Consider the following 24,148-nt stretch of genomic DNA (forward strand, 5'->3'; position numbering starts at 1 on the left):
TACGGCGCATTATGGCCTAAGTTGCTGATGCGGCTAAAAGCCTACAACAACAACAACCCCACCAGGTGGAAAAGGCCTGTGTTCGTATCCTGTCAATAACGCGAATTTGCCTTGTCTGACACCAATCTCTGCTTGTGCGGTGCTGAGGAAACCTGGACGCACATTCTGTATCGCTGCAACTTGTACCACCACGACAGATCTACGCTACAAGCTGCTGTCAGCAACTTCTCTGAAGGAAATGAAGTGGCGCTAACTGAAAATTTAAATTCTCAATCGTTCTCAGCTCTACAACAGTTCTGCTCTGCTGTTTTCACCAAAAGAAAGCAACTCTTCTCAAGTTTATCAACAACAAGGAACCAACCCAACACCTGCAATGTCTATCGATATTTCTTAAAACTGATATCGCCTGCCATCTACTTTTTTTTTTTTTTTTTTTTCATTTAAGCTGGTACCCCAGTTTGGGCAGCTGTGGCTACAGGATTAGCTAACACCCATTGGTATAGCACTTCCTCCAGTGGGTGCGGTTTTCGTTCTTCCTAGGACAGAAAAGACTGCTGTCTTGTGGTCCCTGGGCCACAAGTAATACTTCTGATTAGTTGCGTGATGTGATTTGCTGTGTGAACATGTTACATGTTCATTACACTTATAACATTGTAATTAACACGATTATACGTATATATCATTGTATGTATCATTATATATATTGTATCATATATATATCATTGTATGTATCATTATATATATTGTATCATATATATATCATTGTATGTATCATTATATATATTGTATCATATATATATCATTGTATGTATCATTATATATATTGTATCATATATATATCATTGTATGTATCATTATATATATTATATCATTGTATGTATCATATATATATCATTGTATATATATCTATGTATGTACATAGCGGATTTGCCAGTTTCTGGCTAGGGGCCGCTTGTTGTTTTGTTAATAAAGAAAGAATAACGCGAGGAACTTTGATCGGCTGTTTTCACTCCGTGACTGAGTTAGTTGATCTCAGGCGTGAACAGCAAGGTTTTTCTTCCAGAAAATCAGGATTTGACCAAGAAAGTCGACCAGAGAACATACGCAATTTATGGACGTTGTATACATGAGTGGCCCTAATATTTGTATGATACTTTTTTTTTTTTTACCTGTAATGTGACATTACTGAGGAAACTAACCCTGCCAATGACAACGCTAGATATCGTATTATACAGTGAAGTACTGGTTTCCAGACAATGACATTGAAAAGTTAGTTTGCTCAGAGCTTGGACCCAAACAGCGTTGAACACCTGAGAGATGCATTGGAGCGCCGGATTAAGTTGCGAACAAACCGGCCAGCTTCCAAACTGGCGCTCTCTGTTAGTTGCATTGCAGGAAGAATGGAGGCAAATTCCGGCCGAACGCCACCAGAAGGTGATACAAAATAAGCCCAGAAGATATGAGGCTGTAACAAGCCCTTGTAATACAAGAATTGTACCAGGAGAACAAGCCCATGTTCTATTGGTAAAATACAAGGTAAAAGTCTTGTTTGAAACTATCTGTATGTATCTGAATACTTTTAGTCATTTAGTGTATATATGTATCTATTTACATTACAGGTTTCGCCAATACAATGCGAATAACAATCATGTTTTTTTTCACAATTAAAGGTAGAGATATATTGTATTCATAATATGATAAAAGGAAGAGAGGAGTCCCTACAAATATCACTTATAATAGTGTACCTAAGATGGCAAAATGATTGAGAAACACTTCAATTATGTTTTTTAAAGGCAGAAGTGACACATAAAGATGTTGATATTCTAATTGTTAATATTCTGTGCATTGCGAAAGATGAAGTGTTCAGAGAGAGCAAATAACAGGAGTCAATTTAAGGAAGAAGTATTTTATATAGGAACAGAGCTCCATAATATGGTCTGATGACAGCGAAGGGTAGCAGACTAAATTCCTTACAGAGGTCCAAGTAGTCAGTGCGATGTGTAGCAAATTGGAAATACTATCTGTGAAGAAATTATTGGAGTCCTTTATAAATTCAAAATATTCAACCCTAGATTTTTAGAATTTCATCGTGTCCTTTACTTTTGGCCACGGGTGAATTAATTCAAACGAATTAGAAGGTCACCCTTCTTGCTTTATAAACTCCCGGAGATCCTTATGGAGTAAGAAGTGCGATTTTAGAGTTGCGCTCATTACTGGTACAATATAATGGTTATGGACCTAAAATTAGTTATTCGTTCAGTTTTTATATTATAGCTATGAGAGACGATGATTTAAAATTTTGTCGGAATAGCAGCTGTTGACTTCAATAAAGCCGATTTTAACTCCATGGATGTACACGTTAAAAAACTCAACTTATAAAATTCTGTTTTGTCTTCGGGTCACGCAACACTCAGGAACAAAAACTTCCACATTAGACGTTCTTAAACATTTCCGCGGTAATTCTCTTTTCCACATTAGGCGCTCTTAAACATTTCCGCGGTATTTTTTTTATATCGCAAAGGCATACTCTAACAAGCTGGATGCATATAAATCGGTAGATAGTTACATTCCTGAATTAGATTGTTTGGGGTTAAAATTAAAAATAATAGGAAACGGAATGCTCTTTAATAAATGCCATTTTTAATAATCAAGTATTTACGTGACATTACCGATGCGTGTGACGAACCGGAATGGTGTTCCGGTACGCTTCGATCCATCCCGAGCTCTGAATGTAAAGAAAAAATAATGGCAATATGTGTTATAATAATTAACTTAATAGTAACACGTATTATAATAAATAAATCGTAAAAATTTTAAACACATTCTCGAAAACGAAAGCCAGACGGTAATCGAAGTCATGTTTTACATAACTTACCAAGTTTTGGAGACATTGGGTCTTTGGGGTTTTGTTTCAAGGCATTTAATCTTCTACCAGTTGGGTCAACTCTCCCAGCAGGTGTTCCTCCACGTCCTCGCATTCCTCCACGTGGTTGTTCTACTGGTAAAACACGTCGCCTTTTCTTTGGAAGTTTAGCTCTTGCTTGGGTGTGCGAATAGAACATGGCAAAATTTGATACGATAACAGGAACTGGCAGTGCAATGGTAAGCACACCAGCTAGTGCGCAAAGAGCTCCCACAAACATCCCTGCGTAAGTTTTCGGTGCCATATCACCATATCCTACTGTTGTCATAGTGACCAGTGCCCACCACAGTCCTAAAGGAATACTGTTGAAATCATTGTTGGGGTTGGACTGGATCCTTTCTGCATAGTAAACTAGGCTGGCAAATATTACAATCCCAAGCACCAGGAAAAATACCAAAAGAATTAGTTCACCCGCACTGGCTTTGAAAGTCTGAATCAAAATCTTTAATCCAGCAGAGTGACGAGTTAATTTGAAAAGCCTCATTATCCTAATAATACTGAAGAACTCAAGAATGTCTGCATTTTCGAGGTGAGAAGCGAACTTCTGCAGTGCTAAATCGATGTAAAAGGAAAGTGTAGCAGTGAAGTCGATTATATTAACAGCTCCCCGAACAAATTCCAGCTTCCGAGGGCAGGCAATGAAGCGTATGGAGATTTCAAAGGTGAACCAGGCATTGCAAACACATTCGATGTAAAAAAATGCTTCATGTGGATTGGTCTGCGTCTTGTCTAACGTCCAAGCCACAGTGTTATGGGAAGTCTTCACAGTAATGTTTCGAATGACGGGAACACGCATATTAGGGTGGGTTTTGAGGCAAAATGAAAGGATGGAGACACAGATGAAGAAAACAGAAGCCACCCCGATTATCTGAAAAGTACAATATAGATTTTTATTATTTTTATTGGTTTTCATTAACATATACTAACATATGGATATACTAAATTCATATGAAGGTGTTATTCGATATAATTATTTATTCATTTATTATATATTTATTTAGTTATAATATTCAGTAACTATTATTATATTATAAGAAAACTGTCGCTGATGTGTGAAAACATACCCCTTCTATTTCAGGGGTGTAGAAAAAGTAGTGGAAACCAATGTTCCCTGTAAACTGCACACTTGCGGCATCCGTACACACTTAAATCCATCTAGCGCACGTCTACAGTTTTTCCGCGCAGAAGTGACTACAAAAGTATATTCTGCAGTATTAGGTTGTTGTTGTGCTTTTGTATCTGTAAATTGTGTATTTTCTGTAGTCGGTTTACCTATTTTACTAAATGATAAATTCGAACGAACTTTTTTAGGGTAGGTGAACTGCAACTCTCGCCGAAATCCCGACAAATTTGGCCACAGCTTTTTTTCCTCCTGTCTTTCTTGACGGGATTCGAATCCAGGGCTTTTCCATATTGGGTGGAAAAGCCGATAGGGTCCGTGCAATGCTGTACTACACAAATAAGAAACAAGCGCCGACTTCAAAACACTAGTCGACACATGGCATCATGTATTATTATCGTGCGGCACAACAGTATTCCACGTGCATCCATACTAGGCGCCTCCGTAGCCAGGTGGGAAGGAGCAGCAGTGCGTAGCACACCCTTCTTGATTAGACCGGGGTTCGAGCCCGTCACCACCAAATACGGAACATGCGGAAAGGTCAGGGAATGACCACCGCACCGGAGCAATATGGCCTTAGTTGCTAATGCTCCTAAAAAACCAAATAACAACAACAACAACAGCATCCATACTAGTTAATAATTGTGCTATTTCTGCAAAAAAAAAAAAAAAATCAACTTATGCAAATTTGCTTCTCTCTAGGATCTTCAGCATACGCAATGGTATTTTGGGGACAATCACAACTTCTAATTGTAGCAATGTACACTGCTGTTCACTTCCAACAAAGCAGCAATGATTCACACTTGTTGTTGAACAGCGAGTGATAACTCAGAATGGTTGTAGTCTTGTAGATTATTTGCGGATGTACTGACATATCTGTCTGTTAGATATTTATCTTTTTGTACAAGTATGAGAACAGGAGACATGGATCATTGGAAACTTCTTCAAAATTTTTAATGCCATTAAATGAATGTAATTTTATAAAATCCTAAACGAGGTGATACCCTAAAGTTATGCGAATATATTTAAAAGCATTTTTTTTAATACTGTAATGTATTTAGCTTTTTACTAACTTAATTTTCCTCCTTTAATTTTATTCAAACTACTCACTTCCTGAAAACTAGGTGGAAGTTCATTCTAACAGTCACTCTGTGGCTGCAAGTATATTTCTACGCATCTATTTTGCAACCATCCTTTATAGATTTAAAAATGCTACCTTGTATGTTTCACCCTAGAGAAAGAGTAAAGACGACTAGAATTTAGCGTGCTTAACTATTTTAAAGTTTTAAACACTTCATTTAGATCAGCACGCAGTAGTTAAAAGTTTTAACTAGTTTCCAGGCTATAAAATTCACAGAATCCCCAGTCTTTCTTCGTAATGATAACCTGTTTTGTTAAGTAACTCGTTGCTCTTCTCTACGCCCTTTCTAACAGACCTAATTTCTTTCTAAACCTGTATTCAGTATGCAAGATGTGGCCTAAAACTTGCTTTATATAATGGAACAATGGCCTCTTTGTCTCTGCTGTATGCCGTTGAGAAAACCCCATGGTTTTTTCCTTTATCATCAGTCCAAATGGTATGTCATCCTGGGATTGGTGCTACCAAAATGCAGTACCTTGCAGTCATCACTGTTAAACCACAGTTGTCATTTTTAGCTTAGTTCATCTAGATCTAGACGTACCACCATATCCTGCTTAGTATTATTAACTGACCAGCCCACCTTTATGTTATCAGCAAAATACCTACATCAGTATCATTAATAAGTATTAAAAACAGTGAAGGCTCCCTGTGGACCTCCTAATCATATTAATCCATAAAGAGCAGTGGTCATTTTTAACACTGTTTTTTACCACTTAATCATCCCTATATCCATAGTATTTTTTTTTTTTTTTTGGTAGTTGTTGGCGCATCGGCTTCTGTGGCCATAGTGCACCTCCCACGGTTTTTGCAGTAAAGAACCCGCGACCTTTGGGTTGCCAGGCAGGCACTTTACCCACCTGGCTAGCCCGGTCGGCCCCATAGTAGTAACTTGTTCGCTAATGCCACACTGCTCCATTTTATCCAACAATCGTATGTGTAGTACAGTATCAGATTTACTGAAATATATGGGCCCCTCGTAGGCAGAATAGTTGGTATAATCACTGTCCTCTTACACCGGGTGGAAAAGACCGGACTTTGAATCCTGTCAATGATGTGAGAAATATAGGCCTTTTGCCAATGTGGCTGAATTAGCCGGTTTCAGACGAGGACAGCATGGTTTTTTCTCCAGGAAACTAGGGCTTTTGGTCCAGCAAATCGACTACAGAACACTCGCAATTTACAAACATCTTATATACCGTGCAATATCGCCTAAACTCTACAACAATAACAAGTATAAAAAATAAGATCTTTAATTACTGTTTGCCCTTTGGACCACCCCTTGTGAAGAGAAGAGATATTTGCACATCTCCAATATGTAGTCTTCCCGTGAATAAGGGATGTTCATTATCATTATAGAAGGCTGATTTTTCTGCTTATTTTAATATACTTAAAATTTACTCGCCTTTAGTTGCAACAGTTCTCTTCCATCTTCCTTTTAGTTATCATAAAATAATTTAACTTCTCCTCAGTACTGGATAAACTTCTGATGTACCCATGTATAAAAATTTCTTTGCATGAAGAAATTTTTCTTTCGATTTTTTTCTGAGTAGACAAGACACCATTAAATATTTTTCTTTTCAGCTGAAACTTCCTTTGGAAACAAAAGAAATCTCAGGGCGTAGGGTTCAGAGGATAAGGGGGGATCGTAGATATTTGGGCCTTCGCCAGAAACTGTCGGACAGGTGGTGCATATGATAAAACACCACCTAAACTTCGGTGCTTTTGGTAGGGAATCTAGTCCGACCTCTCTTTATGATATATAATGTGCTTCTGAATTTGACTTACGAAGCTCGAAACAAAATTTTATGTAAATAGATTATTTGTTTATTTTTTTAATCATTCATTTCAAAAAATCGCAGAGCACATTATATGTATTCAATACTACCTGAAACTATCGCAAATTATACTTTCGCGTACTGCGGTTGATACCATCCTCATAACTTTTGGATAGTACCTCGTATCTAAATAGTGCCATATGAAAACTAAAAGCGTGTTTGTTTTTTTTTTTCCACTTATGCCATAACCTATTATTTGTTTTAGTGACCAGTGCTTGCCACAATTCTTCAAAAATGCATTCTTAAATCGTTACAAGGATGAACTGGATTCTTCTGCATAGTAAGTTAGATTATTTTAAAACTTTTTGTATATATGTTTAATTAAATTTAATTTTTGTTTATTATTAATGGCATCTGGCGAAAGTAAACGACGAGTTTTGTAAATTGACACTGTAAAGTAATAAGAAAATTATTTATAAGAATTAATATTTGGTATGAATGATATCTTTATTGCAGTCAGTGACTGCAATAAAGATATCATTCATATCAAATATTAATGGATGCCTGATGCAATGCCCATAACAGCGACAATGCTATGCGAGTATTGCCAAACAAATCAATATTAGCCCTGTATTTTACATGTATTAACAATTTAGTATTAGTACCGCTAAACGCAAGGCAGCAGAATAGTTTCTGCAGCATCAGTCAAATTGCAAACTCCAACCTCACTTTCACAACGAGTTATCTGACAGCACTCTAAATCTAGTATCAGTCTTCCATTTTTCGGACCCATGAGCTGCTTTTCATTACAAAATAATGAGTTACTGATGCTGAGTTTCATGGAGTCCTGTGCCAAGTGAATATACACTGTCCTACCGGGCAGTGCGGACACTTTTTTTCGTTTCCTCTCATTGCAGCGAACTGTGCAAAAGGGATGTATGTACTGATTTGAATGTTCGGTAGCTAAAAATAGTATTCGGATTTATTGTGTTAAATTACATTGGGATATAAAATTTAATGCAAAATACTTTATGAAATTAAAAAACAAAAACATTGTTCTTACTTAAATTTTGGACAATAACATCTATACTATTCTATCAAAATTACTGGAGCATTATCGCGTTTGCAAAAGCATGAGTTTTAATGAACAAATTAATAAAGTATAAAATATAAACTTTGGCCCCAGTAATAAAATATATCCGTAGCTGAACACTTTTGGTCAGTTCTTATAGAGCAGGCAGCAGGAATTTGTGTCCATTCCTCCTTTAGTGCAGTCCCCAGTTGTTGTTGAAGAGAAGCGTTATCAGCCGCGCTGTGCTTCGGCGTTCCAGTTCATCCCAAAGGTATTTGATCAAATTTTTGTCCGAACTGTGGACCGGCCTAGCAAGTTGTGGACATTTTTTTTCCCTCGAAGATTTATACTGTTCGCTCTATGGAATGGAACATTACCTAGCTGGAACTTGGGCGTCCTATTTCCAAAGACCTGTCGAAGTATACCACAGACTTCGTCCAAGATGTTAGTATACGATTTAGTATTGATGATTTTTGTTACTACAAGACACGAGACGTTCTTGGTCAGCTGATGATGTCAACCAACTCTGCGCAGTCTATCTCAGCAAAAACATATGTCAAGCTCATTACTAAATCCAAATTTGACACCTGGAAGAAATTTGTTCATCATGTCTATAAATCAAAATCCCTGGAACATTGTTTACAAAATTGCTGGGGAACAAGCTACATGTTCTTATTATCTATAATACTGTTGTAAGTAATAACATAAAAGATTTAATGGACAGATACCGTTAATTTAATTCTGGATGCTGTCTTCTTACCTGATGATCTCCTTTTAGATTTGCTTAATTCCTGTCATAAAGATATTCGATCACTTAATCTAAATTACTTTACTTCCTCGGCTGCTGTTCCTTTAACCTCTGTTGAATTACCTTCTGCCATCGCTAGGATTAAACCCAGTTGGTGTCCTGGCGAAGATTTTATCGAATGGAAGTTCTGGATAAAATTTTACTCCTGTTGTCCAAATGTTCTTCTAAATTTATATAATAAATATTTACAATGGTCTGCTTTCCCAAATTCCTGGAAATCTGCCATTATTATTATTGCTCTTATATTATTTCTCCCTGATTGGAGATTCCATCTCGTGACGGGTATTGCTACCAAGTACACAGTGTGGTTGTTATGTCTGGTGTTACTGTTGGTCGAGGAACTCTCTTATATCCTACAGATGTTCAAGATTGTGACTTTCTGGAGTTCCTTGTAGGTGTTCGCTGGGAGACCTATTGCTGGTAGGCTGTTATGTACCTGTGATTGACACAATGATTGGAATGGTCGTTACTTGTTGTATATTCCATATCTCTTTGATCTCCTGTCGTAGGTTCGTGTACTTCCTGATTTTTTCCCCGTGGGTTTTCTGCTGGTTGCCAGTGTTGGGTACCGCTGTGTCAATCAGATAGGTAGCCTTTTCCTTCTTGTCCACAAGGATTATGTCCGGTGTGTTCAGCGGGATTGTCTTATCCGTTATTATGGCGCGGTCCCAGTACAGCTTGTGGGTTGGGTTCTCTAGTACTGCTTTATTATTATAATTATCATTAGGTATATGATGCAAGGAAGCCTGAGGCTTTTTCTGCTGCAGCCAAAAAAAATCCTGAGTTACCCAGAGAGAGAGAGAGAGAGAGAGAGAGAGAGAGAGAGAGTGTGTGTGTGTGTCAGAAATAGAAGGGAATCGCAAAGAAAGAGAAGAATGATTATATTCAGCTCAGGACCCTGGGTGTGTCAAGCCCATACTCAGCAGATGTGAGCCCCTGGTGTTCCCATCTAAAGAATTCTGTTGAAACCCAGCAAATCTCCTAATCTTCTCCGGTTTTACAGACATTGCTTTGCTATGTAATTTTGGTAAGATCTTCGAACGTTTGATTTCATATAAAATCCTAGCTTTACTTCAGGACATAGACAACTATTATAGTAATAAATATGGTTTCCTTTCTGGAATTAATGCTGAAGATGCCCTTGTTACTCTTCTGAATTTTATTAATGGATTTTCTAAATACGTCTTGGCAATTTTTATCGGCTTCGAGGGCGCCTCTGACTCTCTTTGGTGGGAGCGTTCCTTCGAACATATTATGTAGGGTCTTTGGCATTAGGAATTATTTTAATATAGATCTGTTAAGGTAGCATCAAATTTTCACACAGCTTCTCGGAAACACTTTGTGGATGTGTGGACTTGGCGCCATAAAAACCAAATACGTGGATGTCCATAAGGATTCTTGGACCCTTGTTTTCGAATCTTGTTCTCAACCAATGGTTGCCAAAGGTTTTCTCAAATTATTCAGCAATTGCACAAGCGGATGATTTCGTTTTTTTTATGGAAATTCTCACCATTCATTAGAAGAAAACGCGAATTCTGTTCTTCAACAACTTTCCAATCATCTTCGCATTCCAATCATCTTCGAAGAGCGTTCCAATCATCTTCGCAACTTCACCTGATTTAAACCTTTGTTTAAATCAGGTGACATTGGAGGCCACGACATTCCTTTGCTATATACCTGAAAGACAGCGTTTAGAAAGCACGCTGTTGTAAAAATTTCATCCCGGAATTTGCACCATCTTATGCAGTATGGGAGTCACGCACCGTCCTGTTTAAACTAGTTATCATTCACGGCAATACCATAGCCATACAAAAAAAAAAAAAGACACAAACCTGTCCCTAATGACGCTGAGGTAGACGTCACGTGTGATGTTTCCATCGACAAACACTGTCCTAAAAATACCAAATGCAGCGAGTGTGTGCGCGCCACACAATGAACCCCTCTGCTTGTAATGGATTGTTAAAAAATGATGTGTATATTCTCCAGAGTACAAAATCTGGCATTTTTCTTATTCCCATACCCTCTAAATGAAAATGGACATGGATATACATCTCTGTGATGATATACAAGACTCTATACAATGGCCAGAAACGAGTGTAGTGTTATGTTTGCGTAGTATGTGTATTGTTTAGCTGTTTCTGTCCACTTTGCTACCAGGAAGACTGCTTCCCAGTACCCATCCATGCCACGAGGAGGCGGGCACAACTATACACGTACTAAACTAAATGTAATATTTCAAGCACCCATAAGAATAAATGCAAGTCATATGGGTGCAGCAGTCTCCTATAATCACGTACATTGGTGAATATCATAAAGAATCCCGCATCCACTGCAGAAAGTGTAATAGCAATGGATGCCAGCAGTTCCCGTACCCAGGAAGCCCAAATCAGTTTAAAATCCCGTCTCTAATAAACTGGAGACCAGCGAAGCCTACCCCCAAAGGGGCTAGCAAAAAAATAAATAATGGACAAAATATTATTACGTTTCAAAACATAAAAATAAATTAATTAGATAAAATGTTAAAACAATAATTATTATTAAAAAAAAACAGCATTGTTGAGTATAGAAGTCAGCCCAGCAATCCACGTGTCGTCGGTTGAAAACCTGTGTGGCAAATTCCTGTAGAGCTGAGAAAGCATTTTGATTTTCAATAAGATATCTTTCATTTCCAGGAGAGAAATTTTGCGCTGTACTAGATAATATTTGTCTTAAATCTTGGTAAACTGGGTAGAAGAATAAGACATGACTCCAGTCCTCAGAGGCGCCGCAGAAACAGGTATCTGTCGTAGATAGATTGTTAAGAAGACGAGCGTTCAAAGAACCGTGACCAGTTAGAATGTATGATGTAACAAGGCTTGGGTAGAACCAAAACTGATTACTTTTTTGAGGTAGTGAATTTAATATCAGGTATAAAACATCTGGTCACTGCTCCTTTGGTCGAGGAATTCCATCTCACTTGCCGTCTTTTGTGAAGCTCAGTCCAACATTTCGCTTTTTCATTCTTTGGGTCGGCAGTGGGCTTGCAAAGATGCAGTTGAAACTGTTCTACAAGTTCTCAGAAGAGCTAGCGAAAAGGTCCGTTGGACACTGCCTAATTTGGTTTGGACTGTAATAAGTTTGGTTCTGTGAAACCATATGCTGGCTGCATATGTAACGATTGGAATAAACACTGTGTTGTATAGAATTCTGAGGGTTCCCTTTTTTAAACCCCAGTCCTGCCGATAGATTTTGAATAACATGGCCGTAAAAGTTTTCACATTTTTGGAAAGATTCTGGATGTGTGGTAAGAATGACAATTTTTCATCAAATATAATACCAAGATGCTTATGAGTGGTAACAAGTGGCAGAGATACTCCATTAAACTTGACAACCGGAGGTCTATTATGGTCTAGTTTTCCGTGAAATATAATCATCTTGGTTTTATATGGTGGCACTTAATTTATTTTTTAGAGTCCAATCCAGCAAGTTATCAAGTACAGAGTCAGCCCGTTGTTCCAATTGGGACCTGGAGTTACCATGTACTAAGATGGAGAGATCGTCGGCAAAGGCAATCATTTGCACATCGGCCGTATTGGAGGGAGAAGACAGCCAATCATCAAGGATGATTTTCACACAAGAGGGCCATGAATGGAACCGTGGGGATATGCTCGAGAAATAGCTTTGGATACCGACTGATGTTTGGTTTGGATGTAGACAGTAAGTTCAGCAAAGTAACTTTTGAACAAAAGGAAGAGATGTCTAGAACAACGAGCGATTCTAAGGCGCCGTAAGACACTCTCCCACCAAAATTGTCGACCTTCAAAATCAATAAAAACTGCCAGTGCATATTTGTAAGTAGAGCTATCAATTAACTTTTTCAATTCAAAAAGCGCATCTTCATAACTACAACCAGGCTTGGCGCCTCAGTAGCCAGGTGGGCAGGAGCAGCAGTGCGTAGCACACGCTTCTTGATTAGATCGGGTTCGATCCCGTGACCACCAAATACGGAGGATGCGGAAAGGCCAGGGAATGACCACCGCATATCCCCGGAGCAATATGGCCTTAGTTGCTAATTCCCCAAACAACAACCAGGCTTAAATCCATACTGAAGAGAGGGAGATAGATTACTTTCCAAAAGAAGTTGATTACATCTGTATGCCATGAGCTTTTCTAGTAACTTGCCTAAGTGGGATAATAAACTGATTTTATATATAAGACCCCACGGATCTTGGTTTCCAGTTGTATGTACAAATTTCTGCCAAGATTTGACCCTACTATTATATATTGCTTTAGTATATATCCTATTCTCATTTTTATAATTTAAATGTAACCCATTGACCTCAAGCAAAGGCTGTCTATTTCGTTTTGCTCTTTGATAAAGGCGCCTAGCGTGATGAACCTTGCGACGTTGAACTGTTAGCTCATTTTTCCACCACGGGGTACATTTTGTATGAAAAATTTTCCTTTTGGTAGATTTTGTGATAGCTATAAAGATAGTTTTTTTAAAAAAAAAACTTGCCAATTGATTATCGTCAAGATGGTCCACAGAGACTAGAATCAGACGGATGATCTTTAAAGATTGATTTGTCAAAGTTTTCCCAAATTATATTTCGTAGGGAACATCTAATCAGATTATTAAGTGGAGCTGTAGTAGTTTTAGAAGAACATAGGTCAAAAGATATAAGTCGATGATCGGAAACTGTCAAATCTAAATGAAAATGCACTTCGTCAGAAAAATCAAACTTTGTTTATAATTACAGGTTCTCGCTGTAAGAGTGCACTGAATTGTGTGACAAACTGAATAAGCCGTTCTTTCTTGTTTGGTGTTAGTGACTGATTGGCTGAACTGAATTTTGCAAGGATACGCAGACAAATTCCTTCGATAAATCTTCCTTACTGCATTGTAAGACATCCTCCTCTGTTGGGAAAGTTTATTCAAACTCTTTCTTGGGCATCGCAGCAAGATTTTCCGAGCTTCATCAACCCTCTTGGCGTTTTTAATGATAGTCGTCCATCATGATCTTTCCTTTCGTGTAAACACCACCTGCTCTCTCAAATTTATCGAATAACCTCAACACTGTTTGGTTTGTTAGACCGTCACACGCACGCACACACCGAGATGTTATCGGTATCTTCTTTGAGTAGAAACAATTGAATTTCTACTTCTCTAATATTCCTTAATAATAAACACTCTTTGCTTAATACTCTACAGTGCCATTTTTTTAACGTCAGCTGGAGGCTATTCAGTGCTGCCAACTAAATTTCCAAACCTTTCTCTACAGTTGTTGCGAAAATTTTGAATTTGCGAAACTGCAGAGAAATAGCATGTTGAATAAAAATTCACATTGAACTATGTACCAGCTTTTCTATATCGGTTGCGTATATTCTTTCTGTCTTGATATTTATGACCACTTGAATTCCTGTTCATGGCGATATGAATGCCTCTGCGACTATTGATGACAATGCCTGCCGGCGGGATCAAATTATTGCCCAAATCTAACCTTTTTCAAAACTTGACAAAACAAGACTTGCCCGTTTTCTTCTGGTTAAGGTCATCTGAATTCGAAACTAAAGGCAAGTAAGGCTCCTGCAGATGATGGGATATACACAGTAATTTTGACGGAGGCGCTCAGAGAGTGGATTGAACCATTGAGTTAATTATGAGGGCATCACTGGATTGAACCATTGAGTTAATTGTGAGGGCATCACTGGACTCTGGAAGGATTACTTTGGATTGGAGAAGTGCCAACGCATTGACAATACATAAAAGCGATTCTAAGAGTGAAGTCAGTAACTACATAACCGTTAGTCTAACTTCAGTACGCTGGTCATAGTTTTATTAAGGAAAAATCATATTTAATTAAACTGGTAAGCTATTTGATACAGTTACTTATGAGCTAAATGCAGATAATTTTGATACAATTTATTTGGATATTAGCAAATCATTTGACCCACTCCTTCATGAGAGTTTACTCTGGAATATGTTGGGATCGCTGTAATGATTTTAAGATGGATCGCAGAGTGGCTGCAGGACAAAATACTGAGGATTGTGGTTAATGGGATGTTCTTCAGATTGGTGTGATACTAGAAGTAAGGTTCCCCCAAGTGAATCGCTTCGTGGGCCACTGTTGTTTCTGATTTTCATAAGCGACATTGATAAAGGGATAGAGGAAGTGATGTCAAAATTTGCAGACGATGTAAGTAAAGATTAAGAGAGTCTTTAATGATCAGTGCCAAGCAGCGCTCCTTCTGGATGACTTAAACAGGCTTCAAAAATTGTCGGAAAAATGGGAGCTGTGTTTTAATGTAGCAAAATGCAAGGTCTTACACTTAGGGAATAGCAACCCTAAAATAACTTATACATTTAGTGGGCTTGAATTAAAAACAGTAAAGGAATCTGGGAGTTACGATATGGGCAGATATGAAGTTCTCCGAGCAGTGTAAATCGGCAGTCAGGAAAGTCCATGGTGTCCTTTCGATGATTTATTGAACAATATCCTGTTGAGATAGAGAGTCATGATCCCTCTATAAGGCAGTTATAAGACTACATTTAGAATATTGTGTCCAAGTATGGAAACCTCATCTGAAAAAAAGCTTCTTGAAAGGATCCAATGAGGCAACTTGCATGGTGGGATAGGCAAAAGGGTGACCCTACGAGGGAGGTAAGAGTTTAATTATGGGGGCTACAGAGCTTGGCAACCAAGCACCTTAGAGGGGACCTGATTGACGTTTATAAGGCTCTGAGAGGAGTATGTAAAATGAATGAAGGAGGAATTTTCAATGTTGTGAACAATCAGAGCTGGAGGCCATAAATTCAAATTACAGGGGAAGAAGTTTAGACTAGATTATTAGAAGTTTTCTTTTAGGCAGCGATTTGTTTATGACTGGAACAAGTTGCCTCCGCAGGTGGTTGAGGTTCACAGTTTGAAGAAATTCAGAGGTCAACTGGATAGTTACCTACGTGAAGAGGGAAGCGCATAATTTGTACTTGCTTATCTACATTTTTTTTTCGGTGCAGTAAAAAGTTGTGGCTTCCTTTCACTATATAACTAATCTGTAGTTTTTTTTGTAGGCTGAATGTTCATTCATTTGAATTATCATTTAAATAATTTTTCTCTTAGGCGATGTTATTTTCACTCTTTAAGGAATATACGGATATAGTAAATTACAATTAGATTCTAGTTTTGATTATTTTATAGTAGATCAACATTTTTATCTTTTCTTTCATGTTTCTGTTCCAGCTTTTTATTCTATCATCTTTATTTTAGTATATGCATTTTTTCACAACTGGCTTTTATTGTACGTTTATTTTGCGCCTCCTGTGGTTTTTCTTTCATTTTCTTATTTATCTTCACATATATTCTTCTCTGTTTATGTTGTTATTATAAAGTGATATGGCCTTTATTTATTTTATGATATTCTCTTGCTCCATTATTACTAATAACCTCTAAGCCCTATTTTTTACACATGACCCTAGTTTTAATTTCCGATCTCGGCGTTTTAATTTTTGTTTCTCTTACTCGTAAATCCCCACCCCATATATTCGATTTTATGGCTGAATATCTTTGATTTTCTTCATTGTCTCATTCATTAATTACGCTGGGAACGTCACAGAAATATTATTTTCTGCTAGCTATTCCCCTAGTGACCTGTTACATATATTTTTATTATGTCAATTTTTTTAAGCATACGATATAGCTTTCCTCTGAAATTTATTAGTGCTCACAAGACTTTCTAATCCGTGACTTATATGGCTAGACAATGTCATCGTTCGATCGGTTTATCCATCATCTTTCATGGGACAACAAACAAACCTTTTTGTAGTAACGTCATTGGTTGATATGGCAACCAGCGGAGAATTTGCAGTTTTCTCACCAGTGGATTATAAATGCCGGGAACTTCCAAACATCTTTAGCTGGTCCGAAGAGATTTTAGATTTTGAAGATGTGAAATGGATTATTGTGTCTCATTGCTCTTTAATTTGCGTATGATGCTTGATTTTAGATAACATATAATGAATAACAAAGGCTCTCTTTGTTACAAGTTTTAATTACTCATTAAAAGATAAAGCTAGAAGAATCTTCAAAATTCTGGGAACAACAGTGTTTTGTTAATTAATTAATATAAAACCTTGAAACTTCATAATAATAATAATATCTAACTTAAAAAAATTTTGAACATCTAAAAATATTTTGTGCCAATTCCTGTCGACCACTGGAAAGTGGTCGATAGGAATTCCTGACGACTTTCTTTATGATAAAAATCTGCAGTCCTTTTTAGTATTAGTAGTGGAAATGATGCACGACTATCTACTTCTACAACCCCAGATGGAAGTTTGTTCCAACATTCGAACAATCAACTACTGCTGGCTGAAGCCAAATTACCTCACCTGCAACTCATCTCTTCTCAGTTTGAATTTATACCCTCTCATATGTGTAGTCTGAGCAAGAGGAAGAATGCTAATCAACATTGAGCTTACTCAATCTATTCAAAGTCTTAAACACCTCAGTCATATATTCTCTCAAGAGCTTGGTCTCCAGACGTTACAATTTAAATGCAGAAATGAAGCATTTCTTAGTAAAAACACCCTTTTGTTCCCTCACTAATCTCGTTTCTTTTCTCTGTACCCATTCCAGCTGATTCACATCATTCCTAAAATTGAGGATTTAAGAGGCGTGTGCAGCCTAACGACTGCTTTATACAATGGGATAATCAGATCTTTATTCCTGCTAGCAAAATTTCTGTATACCATAGACAAAATCCATGAGCTGGCTGCACTGTTTAGAGTAAACTTCATATCTGACTGTGCAATTACTCATAGGTGTCCTTCATTCTCCACTGAGTGGATTACCACAACCTTGATACTTTAATCTGGCTTTATTGCTACCCATATCTCAGTACCTTGCGTTTGTCAAAGTTAAACTTCAATTGATACTTCTCAACCCATCTGCCTAATTTTTCTACACCTTATGCAATAGCATACGACGATTACTGTGGTTACCCAACCTGCCAATCTTCGTATCACTTTTAAACTTAGAGATTAAGCCTGATTTTTATTAATTCATTTATTTCAATCAAAGTACACACACAACAATTGACGCATTTGCAGTGTATATCCATGGAAAATAATTACATTCTTTACAGAATGCATTGAAGTAATTACGCTATTTATATTGAAGTGACTCCACCATTCAAAATGAGATATTTACAAAACTTAATTAAATATTTAATTTACAAAAACTTAAACTACCTTTAAAAAAATGACTAAAAATATTTCTTCATCAATGTCATTAAATAAATATAGAAAAGAACAAGGGCCAGGACTGAATCCTGAGTGACTCCACTAACATCAGTAGTCCAAGAATAGCAGTGCCCACTGATAATCATTCTTTCTTTTCCCACTCAACCATACCTTTATCCATAGTAGCAACCTACCCTTAATGCCACCTGGTCCAATTTGTGCAGCCGTATCAAAAGCTTTTCTGAAATCTAAGTATATGATATAATTTTTTTTCCATCCAATTCCTTTGTTACTTCGTTATATTATCGAAAAAAAAAAAATATGGTCACACAACCCTTAACAGATCCAGGCTGTGACTGTAGTATAATTGTATTCCTGTTTAGATGATCCTGTATTACTTCTTTAACCAGTGACCGCATGAACAGAAATCAAGATAAGTCTGTAAATACTCATGCCACGCTTTGATTCTCCTTTGTCAATTGGGGATATATTCACGCTCATCCAGTCCACAGGGATCTCCCTCAATCCACGGATGTTCTCATAATCGTGGGTGATGGTGTGTTCAGCTCTTTTTGCTTTCATGCTAATTGTATAGATCCCACCAAAACCAGGTACCTTTTTTTACATTTAGTTACTTTTTTTACATTTATAGTTTCTCTTCTACTTTCCTTTCAGTTATCACAGAATCATGTATCTCTCTGTTTATATTTGGCATCTCATTCTTAAAAACGTTTTCATGGGTGAATGTAAATGCAAAATACCTATACAGTTTGTCAGTAACCTGACAGGATCATCATCAGTTAACCCATTCATATCTAGTGGACCATATCTAGTGTGTTATGTGATTCATTTCCTTCTTCCGATTTTTGCCTAAGTAAAGAAATCTTTACTACTTTTTTTTTTACCAGAGACTTCTCCTAATCTGCCTTAACTTACTTAACAACCTTTTCAACTTGAATGCAGGTTAGTTTATATCTACTGTAGGCTTTTGTATCATCTGATAATTTATATGCATCCCATATATTTTTATTCTCTGCCTTAAATCTCATCAATTCATCTGGCATCCATTTAGGTCTAAGCCTTGAACAGTATATTTAGTATAAAAATAAATTAGCATAATTACATATTTGTGTATTAACATAATTAGTATAATAAGTCCAGATCTTCTACGATTACTTTCCTCAATGCCTTCCATTTAGAATATTCTGTTGGTAACAGCATGAATTGGTCCCACTGCATAGAATTTAAAAAGTGTCTGAGATTACTGTAGTTATCTCTATGAAAGCAAAAGCCTTTCCTTTTTCCCTTGACAGTAGTTACATCATTAAGTAAACCCCACATCAACGCTGTGATCGCTGCTACCTAGTGGTACTGTTTATCAGTGTTGATGCTACCACTACATATTAGCCTCAACACTGTGCTGATACATTACATTTTCCAACAAATCTTCCAACGCTGCACCAGTGTTGGAAGATTGGTGTTGTGCCCTCCTTCATAGTGATCAATGCCAGTAACGCTCCTTCTGCACGGTACCACTACATTTATTCTTTTATCTGCAGATTCTTAATGCAAATTCTTTCCCTCTAACACGTTGATGTAGAAAACAGGCGTCCGCCAAATTCAGAATAGATTCACAGGTTCCATTCAGTATCTGGAAATTTAAAATCCTCCAATATAAGACATCCTGATTTACTGGTTCACTCTATTTGTCTGTACATTTGTTCATTATACTCATCACATTTATTAGGCTTATAACACACTCCTCTCATTATTGTTTTCCCAGCGCTTATGTCGCACCAAATTGCTTTAACGTTGCATTGGCCGCGCATATCAACTGGATGTATTGCCTTAGATTTTATGTGCTTTGGGATACTTTGCTGCATATATTCAGTATGATCACTGAAATAGCATAACTTCCTACGATTTGAAGTTCATACTTGGTCAAATTCATTCAAAAGATAAATAATCCAAATGGTGAGAAGGATTTTAGACCTATTTTTGTCAGCTATACGAAAAGAAAAATATCCTAAAGTAAGCTATGAAATACTGAAATTCATAATACCCTTAATATTTTTATGCTAAAAGTCATAATACAGCACATTTAAATGATATTTTAAAATATTATTTAAATGATATGTAAATATAAAATTAAAATTTGTGTTGGACACTGAGTAACAAAAGTTAACTAATTTCCATACATTTATGATAAGTGCTCATGGAAATATTTCATTATTCTTTCAACAGTACAGTTTTTAACTGGGTAGGCAGTGTTGGCCTTCATAAACGATCCCTCACATGTCTTTTCAGTTCGTTACAGTAGGCTCTGTTGGGCTAGGATTAGGGTCCTTAGCAGCCAGTCCATTAGTGTCACATTATTTTCCTAGCTTACTTACCTGTTACTCATCGAACTTCTTGTCAGAGGACATTCTCCTGTTGGAAACGTAATGTCTTATGCCCTAAAGCACTGCATCAGTGTTGGAAGATTGGCGTTATTGTGCCCTTCTCCATAGTGATCTATACCAATAGCGCTCCTTCTGCAAGATATCGCTACAAAAATCACAGATCCAACATATCCCACAAAGAGCCTAAACTGTCACCATTCCCACCTCCCGCCGGTGCAGCAAATGCCTATAACTCTCTTGTACTATATAGTTAATACTAATATTCTGCTACAAAGTTAGGACTGTGTAGTCAGAAAATCGTCGATCCCAGTGCATATAAATTAAGATATTATATAATTATCTAGATAATCTATATAATATTTACACTCTTAAACATATGATGCTTTAATGCATCAATCTTCATTTTAACATTACTATGTACACCTTCTGGCATCTCTCATATTGTGTGATTATCTTCACAACTGGATTTTCATGTCTGCAATACCAGCCTGCCCACTCACCCACCGATGAAGGGCCAACAAGCCTTGAATCGGTGCCGTCTGGGTGGTGGTGCCCACCGAGAATAAGTAACAATAGTCTTCTCTTTTGGTGAAGCGTTACTTATTCGAGGTAGTGCAATACATGGTAACTGGTTGTGAAGGAGGAGCACAATATGAGATACAGATAAAATGGATGCCCCTTCAAACTACAAACGTAGTTTTTTCGTTTAAGAGTTTTCTATGGTGTACTTACACCAATATTATATAGAATATTTACACTCTTAAACATATGATGCTTTATTGCATCAATCTTTATTTTAACATAATTATCTAGAGAATGCTGGTGCCTGAAATCTCATTAATTACTTGCCAGATTAAGTTTTTAAGTTTACTTCAATTTTTTTATGAAGTAAATTTAAAAATTATAATAGTTCTAAAACCAGAGTATTTTATTTAAAATATAGATACACTTTTAAAAAATGATGGGTCGTTCTCAAGACCTTGTATATTTTTAGGGTACCTCAAGTTCGACCCATCATTTTTTTGACAAATGTATCTCTATTTCAAATAAAATACGTTGGTTTTAGAGCTATTATAATTTTTATTATAAAAAATCGTTTAGGTAAGTATATAAAAATTTGGAGGAAACCTTAAAACCTAAAATTGGAGGCAAGGCATGGGACCTACCTTACGTTTTTCAACAGGTGAATGTCTTCTGTCACAAGGTTCGGTGAGTGACGCACGAGTAAGCCAAGAAAATAATGTGTCCACCCCTGCATTGTAGGCCATTATTTCATTACCTAACTTGAGACCCGGAAACAATGCATTGAAATTTCGTTTTGCAGGGCACAGTTATATCATTAGATGAAATTTTATCAATGTTAACGACAGTAACAAAAGTCTGTAAATTTGGAAAAAAGGTTTAGGTGAAAATTATGTATATCGGAACTGATAACTTTATTTAAAATAAGTTCAGTATTAGTGCTTGTTGTTTAATCCTGTAAATTTAAAATTAACAATAATGAAGTGTCTTTGCTGGTTTGGTCCTCTTTATTTGGATAATTTATGGGCATCATAAATTTTGCACCAACAGCATGAGGAATCAGAAATATAAGCCCTTAATCTTTATCCCTTCTGACAAGCATCGAAGGCGTACCGTACTCTTTTTGGTTTATCAATTCCATTTGTAATACAGTATTTTCAAAAGTATCGTAGCATGTATTAACTGCCTTTAACTAGTAACTGTGTCTAAAGTGTTCTGTAGGATACCTTTGTATATTTCCTCAATTTCCATATTGTCATCACTTGAAAAAACTATTTGCAGATCTGAAGTCATTCCCATGCAGAAAAGGTGTCGGCTGCTCATGCTCACGTTTTTCTTTACCCATGAGATTCAGAGATGGCTTACCTCAATGTAAGCTATTAAAGATATTGGGAAAATATTTCTCAGTACTGTAGTTTAAAAATGGAAATTTATTGGATAAACTAGGTACAGCAACTAGATTCAACAATATAAGTTACTGTAAGTTTCTCCTCATGTGGACAACACTGAATATTCCTGCTCACAGTTTACAAATGGGTACGCAACATGTTCACTGCTATATTAAAAGGAAGTGGTTTATAAACACTGTAGTCATTTTTCTTAAATGTCACTAATAAAATTTTCAATAACAGTATGTTGTTTTACAAATTGCTTAGTTTCTGGAAACGATCTTATTAAACGATCTTAGTTTCTGGAAACGATCTTATTAAACGATCTTAGTTTCTGGAAACGATCTTATTTTAACACTTCAAAAATTTAGAATTACTGAAGAAATACTTGTGGATTTTATAATTCGCATGGTTACCAAAATTGCTGTAACTATAAAGGCGTATTTCACAGTATCTTTTCCTTTTTCTCTTATTTCTGACTCTATATTTAAAAATTTTCATATAATTTGCTTTTTAACTCATGAATAAATCATCCTTGTTAGGTAAAAGTGTCCTACTTAAAAATGGTATTATGCTGACCTCAGACCAGTGCTTTTGCACCTTAACCAGAGGTAGACAGTTTCTAAAATATTCTACTTTAATAAATATAATTCTTTAAATTTCTAAATCTACATTTCCCCTCTGTTCACATGGACAACTGAAACTCTCCATTTTTAACACATTATAATTAAATCTCCTGTACCACGATTATGCTGTTAGTTAAAAAGTGCTTTGTTCCTTGCTAAGATTTTATTTTTTGGCGTTGCGGTAACAGAACTTGTTTTTACAGGTGAATCTTAATTTATTGAAAACATTTAATATTGGTAGATTAGACAATTGCGGTTCAAGTGCTACTGGAGTTCAAGAGTTGTGAACTGTTGCAGTTTTCAGCAACAGTTATAGACTAAGTTAATATTTTTAATAGGAACTTATCCTCTCGAGTAACATAGTGGTTATAATCACCGTTATCTCACAGGGGTTGGAAAAGAGAGTAATTTCGAACCGCGTCAATGACTCCAGGAATTTTTAATTGTACTTTTCCACCCTGTGGCTGCGTTAGTCGGTCTCACGTGAGGGTTTCGTTTTTTTTTTTTTTTCCTTCTCTCTCCCGGAAACGTGAGCATTTCATCCAGCAAACGGACCGAAGCATTAACGCAATTATGAACACAATATACTTACGCCTCATAGCCTTGCTTTCACACTCAATATGCATATAACCTACCATAGATATGTGAGTATAATCGACTTCGAGTATAAAGTTGACACCTAGTTTTGGATTAAGGGAAGTCAGGAAAGGTAAGGCCGCCGTAGCCGAGTGGTCAAGCGCACGGGTGCATAAGTAATGCACCCAGTTACAAGACACTTGTTGCACCCGATTTTCAAGCCCGTGACTGCTAAATACGGTGCTGTTTCTTGTATTCTGTCTATCTTGTGAACTCCTCTGACCGTTTGGTCGTCCCAGGGTATAAACAGAAAATTATTATTTTTTTTTTATACAGACCCATGTATAAATAAATATTAGAAAATGTGCAAAATTTTAGGGCACAACCGACGCTGCCTGATTTCGTGTATTTTGACTTACTGTTACCATTAAAATATTTGATACAAAACTGTTTTTGATAGTAAATGAGTGAAATAAATTATATTAATGTTTTTTTATAAAATCAGCGATGCTGTGTATCATTTACATTAATATTTCATGATTAAGTAACTGTTTGAAATTATTAAAAAAATTTAT

The 24,148-nt window shown here is 36.6% G+C and overlaps 1 protein-coding gene across 2 annotated transcripts in view; it reads right to left on the minus strand.

The window, feature by feature from the left end:
- Nucleotides 1-24,148, minus strand: part of LOC150085481 (potassium voltage-gated channel protein Shaw-like) — a 193,065-nt gene that overhangs the window by 72,575 nt on the left and 96,342 nt on the right. For both annotated transcript variants that reach the window (XM_090373287.1, XM_090373288.1), the window contains exon 3: nucleotides 2,876-3,791. In XM_090373287.1, the coding sequence (XP_090229413.1) occupies nucleotides 2,876-3,791 (916 nt within the window). The remainder of the gene's footprint in view (nucleotides 1-2,875; nucleotides 3,792-24,148) is intronic.

The sequence above is a fragment of the Mastigoproctus giganteus genome, chromosome 5, assembly GCF_048544385.1.
Source record: "Mastigoproctus giganteus isolate SK-2022 chromosome 5, ASM4854438v1, whole genome shotgun sequence".
NCBI lineage: Eukaryota > Metazoa > Arthropoda > Arachnida > Uropygi > Thelyphonidae > Mastigoproctus > Mastigoproctus giganteus.